The sequence below is a fragment of the Sphaeramia orbicularis genome, chromosome 22 (genome assembly GCF_902148855.1).
Source record: "Sphaeramia orbicularis chromosome 22, fSphaOr1.1, whole genome shotgun sequence".
NCBI classification, from domain to species: Eukaryota; Metazoa; Chordata; class Actinopteri; order Kurtiformes; family Apogonidae; genus Sphaeramia; species Sphaeramia orbicularis.
In genome coordinates, this window is record NC_043978.1 from 36,969,965 (window position 1) to 36,983,414 (window position 13,450).

General features: G+C 41.1%; 1 protein-coding gene across 2 annotated transcripts in view; it reads left to right on the forward strand.

Annotated features, from left to right (window-relative positions):
* Positions 1 to 448: 448 nt before the first annotated feature.
* The window catches only part of prkd3 (protein kinase D3), a 41,463-nt gene continuing 28,461 nt past the window's right edge, over positions 449 to 13,450 (forward strand). For both annotated transcript variants that reach the window (XM_030127401.1, XM_030127402.1), the window contains exons 1-2: positions 449 to 819; positions 1,751 to 2,390. In XM_030127401.1, coding sequence (XP_029983261.1) covers positions 2,097 to 2,390 — 294 coding nt within the window. In that variant the 5' untranslated portion in view covers positions 449 to 819; positions 1,751 to 2,096. The remainder of the gene's footprint in view (positions 820 to 1,750; positions 2,391 to 13,450) is intronic.

Here is a 13,450-nt window from a genome sequence, read left to right on the forward strand (position 1 = left end):
TCAGTTCATCAAAAAACAAGGCCTGGCAGTAAAGAGAAAAAAAAAACAAACACGTAAGCATCCTTGCAAAATCAAGCCCTCCTTCCTGTTCTTTGTCAGCTTTAAGTGCAGCTTCCTTAAATTTCATCAAATTAAACTTTCCATCTCCTCATGCACTCACATACATAAAATTTAACAGTATGGACTAAAAACAGTCATCTACAAGCAAACTTCTTTTTAGTTTGCATGTAAGTGAATCATATTCCTGCAGAAACCCCTTCAAGGGCCCCTTAGGACTCGTCGATCGTGCTTCTTTGAAAAGCAGTGTTACAAACTGGTCCGACTTTTGTAGAATAAAGTTTTTTTTTCTTGGCAGGCCTAGTTAAAATAACGGAAAAGAAATGCACATGCGCAGTGGCTTGGGCTCCATCAGAGGCGCCATTGCTTCACAGGGACTGTAGTTCAACTTTTCCTTCCCACACATGGAAAGTCAGTTATGCGGAGATAATAAAAAGACTCCAAACCCCAGCGAGGGCCGCTGCTCTTTTTCTCGTCAAGCAGGGGGAGTAGTCACAGCTGGAAGGATAATAAGATGCGCATGAATTTACAATCTGGAATTAAAGATAAGAGAAATTAAATGGACTGCTCGGTTTGTATCGGCGCGCGCGTATCTTAAAGTAGTCTCGCGCTTGTGGTCATATAAAAGAACCGGCGCCGTGTTTTTGTGTCAAACCTGTAGAATAATAAAGTTCCGAGTGTGCTTTCCTCAGTTGATGGAGTTACAAAGTTTCTTCAGTCCACTCACAATGGAAAGAAAAGCGCCCTTCGCTGACTGTGAAGGTAAAGTATCATTTCACAAACATTCAAGACGGCGGTTGGTTTAAAACGAACTTTACGAGAAGAGACGGTGAAAAATTGCGACTAAGTGTCCTGTGAAAGTGCACATTCGGCGGCTTGTATAACTTGTTTTGCTGGCATTCGAGACACGGGTTGTGTTCTGCCAGCAAACCAATCGAAAGTGGGAGGGGTGCAGATGTTCAGAAGTTCCAGATGTTTGTAGAGAAATGATTCAAACACTTCAAACATAGACTTTATCCACTTTTGCACGTCTTCGACAACTGTTTTTTCGTTGTGCTGTCCGAGTATAAAGTGCTGTAGCAACGTTATTCCGCTAAGTTTGGAAAAAGTAAAAAAAAAAAAAAAAAAAAAAAAAAAAAAAAAAGCTAATGTTAAACTACTACACATAGGTTTGAGTTGTAGCTTCTTTAGCATAAAAGCAGTAAGAGTTTGTCCTGATACTACACAGCTAGACACAAGCAGAAGTGAAGTTAAATCACCACATTTCAAGTTTTATTATGCGTTTCTAATAGTATTGATGTCTAGGACTTATACCCTTAAAGCTAGCTTTGATGTTAGTGGGTGATTAAACTCATTTTATTAGTGCCATTATTTGAAAGCAGAGATTAGCTGGAGCATGTTTATCCAAACTAATACCCCCCCCCACCACCACCACCACCACCACACACACACACACACACACACACACACACACACCCATATACACACACACACACACACACACACGAGTTCACAAAACAGGAGATGATTCATTCAGACAACACCAAACTTAGAACCTCCGATGTGTACCAGTCATCTTCTTTTTCTACTGTATTCAGATAGGTGAATACTTTTTCTTCATAAAAATAGCACTGTGTGTGTGTGTGTGTGTGTGTGTATGTGTGTGTGTATGTGTGTGTGTTTGTGGTGACAGGCTTCCTGTGGTCAGAGTGGATTACTGACTTCAGTTTGGAGAAGGAACACCACTCCAGGATATGAAGTTTGTTGCAGTGATTTCACTGCAGAAGCCTGCAGATCTTTCTCCATCACCTGCCCTTCTTGTGAATGACTATGTGGTGTGTGATCTCAGGTGGGCGGAAAGGTTATTACCATCCTAATTTGTGAGAAAGAGCGATACTGATCAGAACATACAAAGCTGACTCACTACAACTGCGGAGAAGTAAAATTTCTCCTGCAGAGTTTTCCCTCTCCTTTTTTATATCAGTCTTCTTTGAACAATTCGCAATTCAACATTTCACGTTGCCATTGGAAGAACCCCAATGTCTGCCTCCTCTCCCCCGTCCTTACCTCGAGCCTTCCTCCACTCTCTCCATCCACACCACCCGTCCTTGCCGACCATCCCATCCCCATCGCCGAGTCCTCCCGGGCCGGTCTACACACGGCTGTCCAACGGCAGTCACAGCGCCCCAAGTCCCACCAACTCCCGTGGTTCCTTCCATGGGGTGTCCTTCCTGCTGCAGATCGGACTGACCAGAGAAACAGTCAACCTGGAGGCCAGTGACCTCTCGCTGTCTGCTGTAAAGGACCTGGTGTGCTCCATAGTGGACCAGAAGGTAAGCTCCCTCTCATATAATGGCAATGTTTGGCATGTTTTCAAAATTTATCCCTTACACTGAAGGCAGTAGAAGACAAACATGATGCACCAGCATGTTTTTGCCATCTGCTACCATATTCATCTGTTTAGGTTTTGTTTTCCAAAACAGACATCTGGGCCTTGTGCCCCTAAATGAGTCAAACACCGCAGAAGCATGCACACAACAGCACTGATGCTCCTCTAGTTACAGGACACGCTCTAGCAGCGCCAGTTATTTACATTGTGGTGTAGTGTTGCTGGACTTACATGATGGAAGCACACACACATACATGCTTATATACACACACACATACACTTAAACTGCAGTGGTTTTACTCTGCCTGCAGGCCCCGATGTTATGTTGGACCTACTTTATTTTCCATGACATTTGTCATGTTTTTAATGACACTGGACTGTACCCTCTGCATCAGATGTGGCTTAAATGCAAAAACATAGGGTGCATCATTTAACATTATATGCCAACTTAAATTTGGTTATGTGAAACAATCTGAGGCACAAAGCAAAGGCGCCAGCTTTAATTTGCCTGTTCCCATGCATTTTTGCAAGAAGTGGTTGAGAAATTCTGACCCTGGTTTGGGCCTGCGATTCTTTGTGTGTGCTGCTGTTTATAACTTCCACAATAAGAATGATGATAAAACATTTTAATTTTTGTTTTGAATTTAATGCACTCCCATGTAATAACAAGCATTGTAAAGACCTCTGCTGTTGTGCCTTTTTATGAAGTGGTTTTCTTTGTTAGAGAAATATAAACATGTTCATTTGAATAGTACTAATAAAAATATTTGGTGTGGTACGAGAGCATTAATATAGTAATTACATTCCTCATTATGTACTCTTTGGCTATACACAATACATGCACATTTTAGTTATTGGCATGTATTGTAATTTATTTCTACAATAAACCTCTTAGTTTTTTTCTATTATTTTAGCTCTTGGATGTGTAGTTGTGACAGATTATTGGTGTTCGATGCCTGTTGGGATAATGAAATGGCTCCTATGTGCATCCACACATGGCTGTTTTTTTTAATCTCATGTGAATAATGATGATTACTCCATTTGTGTCTGCAATTATCATCAACTCAATAAAACGGAGGGTGATTAAACAAAGCACTCTTAATCAGCCATTACGATCTGAAATGTGGCAAGGTCAGAACTATGTTTTTTTTTCTTGATAATTACATTTTAATCGATATAAGTAAAATGAGCTGGAGCCAAAGTATTGTAAAACAGCCACTGGATGATAGTAGAATGAGATATGTGTATTGAGTCTGTGTCCTTTGGTCCATGTTGTCCCAGTTGACATTCCAGAGGAGCTGGGTAATGTTGTTGTTCTTTATGAGGTCTGCTGATTCTCACTAGCTAGTTATGAACAGTTGGTCCACAGAGCAGAAAATCTCATCACTGCGCATATTTACACGGATCCTGTAATATATTGGCATAGTTGCAAGAGTCTGTGACAGGAAGAGGGTGGGAAATAAGCTTCTCTGAAGAAATGCCTTTAACAAAATCAGTGCATTTGTGGTGAGTGGGTGCAGAGATGAGATCAGTATCACCTACTACTTGCTTTTACTGTATCTATTCACATCACACTTTAATAAGACATGGCAGGAAATCATTGACTTTATAGCGAGCAGTCATGGGAACTTCTTTTACAAGACTATGTGCAAAAAAATCTAAGCATATTTCTGAACAAACTGTACATCCTTTTTTATCATAATATACTGCACATCATCGTCATGTAACACATCCAACTTGTTCATCCACATTAATTTCTCATATTTAACTCTGCCAGACACAGTGTACTGCCTCAACTATTTCATGAAACCCAGCCATATGGCTTTGATATCAATGGAAAATATGACTGTAGGCCCTCTGCACTCTCCAGTACATCCCTGCCTCACTTCTTGTTCTAAAATATGCATGATAATGTTGAGCCTATTACAAAGTCTGCTCATCCTGCCTGACTTTTCCAGCTGGGGATCTCTGACCCTAGCTTAGCCGTTGACAGTTGTCCTAGGATCTCACCAGTCAGCAGAACTTCAGGTGTCTGTCAACAGAGACGAGACAGGAAAAAAAAAAGATTTGGATTTCATGAGGTAATATCTGCATGGAGACAGAGTCTGGATGGAAGTATATTCCCCCCTTTGTGCTGCTGCTTCCTCCACTGAGAGCTGGCCTGCTTCACTGAAGTGACTCACCACTGAGCCATGCAGCAAACATGGATGTTTATCCTGACTTAAATCTGTCCATCTAGTGTAAAGGTTTTTGCTGTGTCAGCTGTTGTGATTTAACAGTGTAATGTATAGGAATGCATATAGAATTTACATTTCAAGCACTACCTATCTATATAAGGTTTGGTCTGTTAGGTTTGAACCTCATATAGGAGTGTTTACGTCGAATGCACATCTTACTGCTGCTTATGTGGGTCTGGGTTAGTGTGCCAGTGGGACAACAACAGCTCAGATGTAGCTGTTGCTGAGGGAGCTTCCTCCAGGTGTTTTATGGTATTTAAGGTTGCTTTCAGGTTTTCTAGAATATCCACATCCTCAACCATGTCCATTTTATACTCTGGTTTTGACCAAGATACAGCTAAAGTACATCAGCTTCTAACTTATATTTTTCACTGACCTGTTAAATGAGTGGGATTAAATCTCTGTTACAGAAATAGGAGCCAGTCATTGAACTCAATAAACTTGTTTTAGCCGTTGTTATCTGCAATCTCATTCTAATACTATGTTCTTGAAGCTTGTGACCATAGCTTAAGGAAAGAAAGAGGCTTTTCTAGTGGGTGCCTTGCTTAGTTGGTCGAACAGCTGTGAAATTTCCAGATGTTTGCATACGCTCTCTTTCACTGTGTATAATGTGTCATGGCTTCGAGGTTGATATTTCATATCTTTCCTGAACCCTTTACTGTTGAATTCGTCTCATTGTTTGAAGGGGTCATGCAGCCTGCTATACTAGCTGTGCATTGTATAGATTTTGTACGGCTCATTCCTCTTCCTGCTAACGACCCAACCACATGACTTGGCCAGCCTCCACACACTAGATTTTCTTTCTGTCTCTGTTTTCTGTACTGATGTGAAGGTGGTTTTGATAATGGTGGTTTGGACCACATTCATCAACTTTAGTGGTTAAGGTCAACTTTAGTCTGGGGCAGGCTGATCCCGATAGGTTCAGTTTCAGTTTCTAAGAGCAGTTATTGTGGTCACAATTGCTCCTGCAATCTAGTGAATACTTTAAAATATGATTGATTTACTCTCACCAGTTGGCACTGGTAAGAGCAAGGCTCCTTGAGGACTGTGAGAAAGGATGGAGGCGACTACAGTGGGTGGTGGAGACCCTCCCAGTCGGGTACCATCCAGCAGTAGATTGTACCCACGATGGCCTATTGATTGCCCCCAAGCAGCTACATGCCACTGGTGTAACTCCATGTCTGGAAGCCTTGTTTCTCTGGTCTGATGCCGACATCTCTGTCTGGTTTTAGGGCTTGATGAATGGTGTGAGATAAACATCCATAGCTTCCACTTGTTGAGCGTTTCCTGTTTGGTGTCGCCCAAGTCCTCTCGTGCAGCCAGCAAGGGAGCAGTGGCGGGACAAAAGTTCACGACTCCCTGAGAATGACTCCCAGTTAGCCAGCTGGTCAGCCTGGACAGGCAGCCAGGCTGAACATTCCTCTTCACTCAGGCATTTTTGAAGGATGATGTGATGCTGCTTGAGTTGGTGTGGAATTAGGTTGCAAGGAAACTGAAGAATTTGCATCTAAACACTTGCCTCAGTAGAGCTGATGATCTGATGGATGCCACACTGGCACTTTCTTGATTAATTCGGTTTAGTTTGCAGGTTTTCTAGGACTGTATTTAATATGCTGCTAAGGCGTAGCTGAGGTGTCAGTGGAGATACTTTCCGGAGAATGTTGGCAGCTGTTGCGATGTTAAAACATGCTTGATATAAAGGGAGAATTTACAGTGTAACTTGGCATCAGTTAAAAGTTTTTCTCACTATCAAAGGGGTAGATAAAGCTTAGCACAAGGAAGGAAATTTGAAGTGCTTTTGGAATAGGTAATGGAAAAAAACATTAAACCATTGCCTCAAATGTTAGTTTTATGAATACTTCAGTTTTCGGCACTTGTCTTGCATTTTCACTACAGATGGAAGTGTTGTGAAAGGCAGCTGCTTCAGCCACAGGTTTCCCCTACTGGTTTTGTCTCTGCTGCAACTCCTCGCCTCTATTTGAGGGCTGTACAGCTGCCTCTGTAATTAGCAAGACAAAGGCCTTTTTGAGTCAGACACAGGCTATGCTGGAAAACATACAGTAAACTAGCCGTGTATTAAAAAAGAGAAGGATTTGGATTGTTCTAAACCTTTGAGTAATATCACTTGCATGATGCAAGCTAACACTTGGCAAAGAAAAAAGATCAGCTCAACATTCCTTTTTCAAGTTTAATTAGATTGAGTTGCAACAGTAGAGGATTAGTAGAATCCACATTGTTATAGTGGTTGTTTTATGCAATACATGTAACTGTATTTGAGCAACTGGCAACTGATGGTATATAAGGATTTTATTTCACTTTGGAATAAAAATTCAATAAAAATAATGATTTTTTTTCCCCAAAAGACTTTCATGCTATACAAGATTTCTCATAAAGCTTGACCTGGTTTTGGGAAACATCTCCAGAGAAAGGATCAAGAAAAACTAAGAAAGTTATTAGGAGATGAAAATTAGAAGAAAGAATTTCAAGAAAGAAAGATGCGGATGGAAAATGGAGACACTGCAGTTCACCTCCAACAAAACTAACTGCAACACACGGGAAATAAATCACCACCATCTTCCTCCCTCCTTCTCTCCTCTATTTGACGCCATAAGCACACATCTGCATGTTCCTATGGAGCTGGCAGCCATATTTTACCCTTGAGGACATCCCAACACCACAGCGTTTTATGTGTGATATACATGGAGCCAGACGTTTCCTGGAAAGCACTCTCAGCCCCCCAACCCCCCCAAAAAGGCCACCATTGAGTCAAAATATTCACTGTTGGTTTTAGGTCTTGAAAACACACTGTTATGGTTGTAGACTTTGTCCAACTTCGATGATTTTCAGTGTCCATTTTCAGGCATATTAATGTATCTCAACGCCATGGAGTTGACTAAATTGATAACACAATTGGGACCGGTGAAAAAAACTAAAGTTTTCCATGTACAACTCAAAAGCCTACTTGCACAAGGAATCTATCAATTTCCCCAGTCTTGGAGTAATTTGTGGAAAAGCCAGAGAGAGAAGAAAAAGGGAAAAAAATATCTCTGAAGTTAAGTGAGCTAAGTAATTTCTACCATCTGCAGTGCACATTTCTGCCGCCTCGTTCTCCTTTAAATGTAAAGTGGCAAGGCGGAGAGGAGGGCCTGGCCACAAGAGTCAGGGAATGACAGAGTGGAGAAGAGTGGTCCTCTCCAACAAACGGGGACAGGGGTGGCTGGGGCCACCCCGTTGGCAAACCTTGCATGGGGCACAAAAGGGGTTGTGGTCTGTTTATGTCCTGCCGTTCAGTCTGCACCAAAACCATGAACAGGAGGCCGCCCCTGCCACCAAGAGGGGCTTGGTTTGGATTTGCTGCACCACTCGGCTGTCTAAATGCCCTTCACTATACTTGACTTTGGCCAGTGGTAGAAGATAATCTCTCATCACTCCAATCTCTTTTTAATTCTGTCTGAATGGGCTTTGATTGTAATTACAGTGAAGTGGTAGGCAGCAGTTATATTCAAACATTTTAACACTGTGTCCCTGTGAAGCCAACCACCTGTAGTAGATTGAGGAGCATTTCCTGTGAAAGTTTCATTCATAAATTTGTAACCCTAACATAACATGGTTCACTGAGAGTAGATATCCTATTATCCCATTTCCTGTATTAATTTACTCATTAACAGGTTTGCCTCTGCTTCGACCACCTTTGCGTTCTACCTTGACTGAATTTGCTGACAACCTCAGCACTTTTAGAGGACTTCAACAGTGACTAAAGCATAAAAGGAGAGGGTTAAATTTGGCTCACTGACAAACCCAAGGCCCTCCCTAGGATGTTAACCTTTACTCGTTTAACCTGCGTAATGGCTTGTATATGATCTTTAGAATGCTTTGCAACTTACAATGGACAAAACACTTGTACAGATGTCAACAGATGTCCTCACGGATATGTTGATGCAGCAAAAATGTTTCAAGGGTCTTGCAGTTTCAGTTTTGTCTAAGTTATATCGCTGTGGCATTATTGATTTCTGCGTCAGGAGCACATTGTAGAGGGTCTTGCACTGTGTTGTTTTCTCAGTGCTGTTTGCCTTTCCTGTCTCTCGGTGTAGAGAGTGATCTGTCAAACTGATAGGAAGGTGGCAGAGGAAGTGCAATTTATGTGTTGATACGACAAGAATACAGTAAGAAACCTTCTAAGTCATAGAGAGAAAATACGTAAAGAATTGGCTTCATACAATGTGTACAATGAGCAGGTTTTGCTCTAATAAAAGCCTCACAGGCCAAATGGAGAGACAAGTGGTTGAATTATAATTGTGCTTGTATTTAATTGGTTGGTTTGGTCAGTTTAACATGAAACATCCACTCAGCTTAACTCCCTTTGTCACTGTGTCTCTTTCTTCAGCTGCATTTGCTGTTCACCCGTTCCCCTCAGAGCCGCTCCCTGTTTCCATATTCTCTGTGCTCCTGCTCTCCAATCTGTTGTGGTCGGTGGAGCAGCACAGCCTGTTCAGTCTGTGTGCCTGCATTCAAATGGCTTTTCTCCACACTACGCTTGCTATTCTTCTTGTCTGTGTATTTAAGTGTTCAGGGAAAATTGCCTTCTGTTTTGAAGAAAGTGACAGCTCCAGTGTTGGAATTTGGCTGGACTAAGGATTAGGTTTAATTTAGTCTAGTTTAGTTTCATTTTATCACTTCTTCTACAAAGGTGCAAACATATTTCTGTGAAACTAATAATTTACAGGAACTTCTGTGCAGGCAAATTCTTAGTGTTAATCATAACAAAGAAAAAAACTTGTGCAGCTAATCCCAGCCCACTTTTTGTAACACAGAACCCACAGCAATTATTAATGTTTCTGTTGAGCAACAGCAGCGTTTTCCTACATCCTGCTATTACCTGGCACCTTTTGACCTCCTGCTCCAGCAGAACAAGAGAAAGTCGCCATCAATCTCAACCTTGCATAAATCCCCCCTGGTTCACCTGTTTATTTGCCCCATGTGGAGGTGAATCTGGCGGTTGTCCCCTGCTCCTTCAGGCCAGAGAGGGGAGGTGGAGTGTGTACTGCAGTATATCTCTGAGGCAGAGGCGCTGGTGAGGGATCGCAGCGGGGCTATAACTCATCGGCAATGTGCGGGGGCCTGGCCAAGCATGTCTTAGATCACACTGCTCTCTTCCTGAGAGGCCTTAAAATCTGTGACTCAGCCTTCCTCTTCTTTGCCTGGCTTCTGCACACAGTAACCATGAAATACTCATGCACACACACACTCATACATACTAAAATGCACAACACCTACACATGTACAGGACAGCTTTAAAGAGGCTGTTTCTGTCATATGTAAAGAATGGTGCTATTGGGCCAAAAGCCACCTGGCTCTCATTGGGGATACAGTGACCTCATCACTATTATCTCTGCTCCACTTAAGTCCTTTGGTGCTTCAGGCCAAATTACCACAGAAGAGTATTGTTTCCCTGGATTCAAATAATCAAAAGCCTGGGGAAATAATTGTGGGATTTTCTTTGGAGAGCTTTACGGTGACATTTTGTAAAGCCAAAATGATGGAAAACCATCAGCTATTGCGGTTGATGTAAATTGGCTAAGCGCTATAGCTTTGTTAGAGTCTCCTGATGACTGAGCGAGGTCTAGGATGACAGGTGTACTCTCCCACTACGACCAGTATGCTTTGTGGTCTGGACAAGGCCTTAGTGGTTAGAGTTGTGATTCCACCTTGTCTACACCAGGCCGTGAAATATACACACTTACACATATCCAGCTCTCGTCTTACAGTATGAAGGGAAGCAGTAGTGAATTAAGTGCATATGAACACTTGGCACTCATTCAGATCCTCATTTCTCATCTTACCAGTCAGCTCAGCCTCAGCCAGGCTTCGGAGTTTACACATCTCACACACAAATGACAAAGGGTAAGTAGTGGCATAGCACCCTGAAATGTTGGTTAAACAATAAAGTGATCTGTCTTTATACTGACGCTCATTTGTGCAAGGTAGCTGGCTGCACATTGGCTGAAAAACGCTGGAGTTGTGTCCCCCAGGTTTGGTTCATGTTACAGTTTTGAAAGTACATTTTCAGTGTCATGCATGTTGAAATTGACTGTAGCAGCAGATTTATTTCAAGTTAGGCTTTATTTGACGCTAGACTGAAAATTGAAGCATTTACAAATATCAAATATCAATTCAGCTCGATTTATAATTTCTCCTATTGTTTTGTCAAACTCTTCACGTTGATAATAGCCTTATGCAGCACAGCCTTTGAATGAACCATGAGCCATATTTTGCCACATGGAAGGAAACGAGTTAGACAGTCTCTAGAGTGAGAAAGTCACAGCTTCTCTTGCTGTTCTCCCACCACATGAGTTTCCTTTCCGCTGCGGGCCCTCAGCATGTGGCTGCTTCAGCTGCTTACCCATAGTGGAGTTTCTGTCTCCCTTTTGCAATGGAAAAGAAGCTGACTTTCCTTGAGGAGGAAGGCATAGTATGGTTGTGTGCATGTTGCGGAGAGTGACGGGATGAGTTTACTTGATCCTCCAGTTGTACAAGAAGCATGTTTAAATAAGAACCATATGAGGATAGTACTTTGTCAGCTCCATATAGCACCCCCCCTTACTCACTGTGCCTCCAGCTGTAGTGTGTTTTTCTTGGCCTGTGCCTGCAAACGGAGGAGCAAATAGTTAAAAGTAATGTACCATTGAAATGAAGCATGCTTCTTAGTCTTTCCCTCCATACACTGACTGCTGAGCAGTTATTTGACCAATAATGGACTAGTCAGCAGTTAATTGCAACACTTTATTTTAACACTTGTAACACTAAAGCTTTGTGTTTCACTTGTTGCAGTTTAATCAAGTGTTGTTCAAAGAAGAGGGAATTGATTCTATGTTAATCTCCAAAGTTTATAGTTAATAAGAACAAGTGTTTCTTATTTGTAATCATTTGCCATTTTTACGCTAGTTGTGTTTACTCATTAGATCAAAGATGAAATTAAATCATTGTTATCTAGAAGGTAGGTTAAGTAAGACTATGTTAGTGTATTCATGTATGCCAAATTTGTAATTGCAATTACTACAGTCACAGTAGTACTCAAAGACACTACTCAAGATTGTTTACTAATTCCAAAATAATTCTTTAAGTTTGCTACTTGTGAGGAAACATTCTCTTGTCTAGATAGAAGTAATAGTGATATTGGGACATGTTTTGGATATTTTATTTATTATAGGGGATAGTCTAATAGGCCTTCGTGCTTACAATACAGTATAGTGGAGACATCTGCTTCGTTAAAGTGAAACATTCAGAATCATGCAGTCAGATTACATGGAAACAGCTACAGTATTAAGACAAGCAAAAACACACACTAGTCGAACAAGACAGTGGAAAACAGGAATGTTTCCAGTGTTCCCTCTTTGATGCATCACTCCAAGTGACAAATGAAATATTTAGCTGTCGTTGATGCCCACATCTAGTAATTGTATAATTCACTGCGTATGTGTTTCTTGTACAATGCTATGTGGAAAACCTTTGCTCTGTATTACATTAATCATATGTAATGAAAACAAATACAATTCCACTGTTGACTTTAATAAATTAGCACATTTTTCTGCGCTGTGTTTGATGTGACTTGAACAAAGTAATTAGACAGCTTTCCCCCAAGGTTTGCGTGAGCACGTAATTGGATTTTCCAATGCATTGGTTTGACGAGCCGTTGAAGGATATTTTCCTCTGTTGTGGGCATTAACATGCACCTCAAAGTCAAACAATGGTTTTCTCATTGTTTTGACACAAAAGCTGTTTTCCTATTTGTGACACCCTCACTATGGCTCAGTGGAACTTATGGTTCCATGACTGACTGTGGGGCCGCAGTGCATGTCAATTCAGCACATGTTGGCTATTAAAACTGTTGTGCATCAAAGCTCATCATGTTGTGCTTACAGTTATTTGCACTTAACATATGTATGGTATTTGATACAGTTCTGGTGATGATAATATATTACACATGCTCTGCAGAATACCTGTTTAGGTGATTTTAGTGAGTAACGAACAAAAAGAAATAAGCATCATCCTTTTTGGGTCTGTGGTTTAACACTACTGAATAATCACAGTGTTATTACTCAAAGGGCTCATTTATCTGGAGAATAAAAGTACCTTGTACCATGAATCTTGTGACAGCCTTTATCTCTCCACCTCAAGCTAAATGTCCTAGGGCTTTATACCTCCTGACTCTGGTTAAATGTTTCACAAGAAACCAGTACCTTGATGAAAATATTTAGGTTTTGTCCTCTGGGAAGGGTAGAAAATCTTTTACCCCCGCCTGTTGTAATGGTTCTGCTTTTCCATAGCACTTTCATTCACTTTGTCACTTTTATGCCTTTTTATTTTGTGGTTCCTTTTTTTATTATTATTATTTTACCAGGGAAAACATAAAGAACAGTTTCTTATTTAGTGTGAACTTAGCAAGTGCTAGAAAGGGAGAAGATGAAGGATAAAACCAAACAAAAACAACAAATACTCAAACAGAGCCAAGGCAGTTAATCAGACAAGGATAAATAATCTGCAGAATCAGTGTGAGATGCCCTTAAGAAGGCTGTTAAAGCCATTAGAAGTAATCAAAAGTGATACCTCAGAAGCAATGCATTTAGAGCTATCATTAAAATGTCCTTAAGTAAGCACTTAAAAACTGAGATGGAAATAAATGTATCAAGTTTCTGTGTTTTTTGCAACAGATTCCAGTCATTATGTGCAGCATAGTTGGATTTAGGGGCCTTTATTCTGATGTAAACAG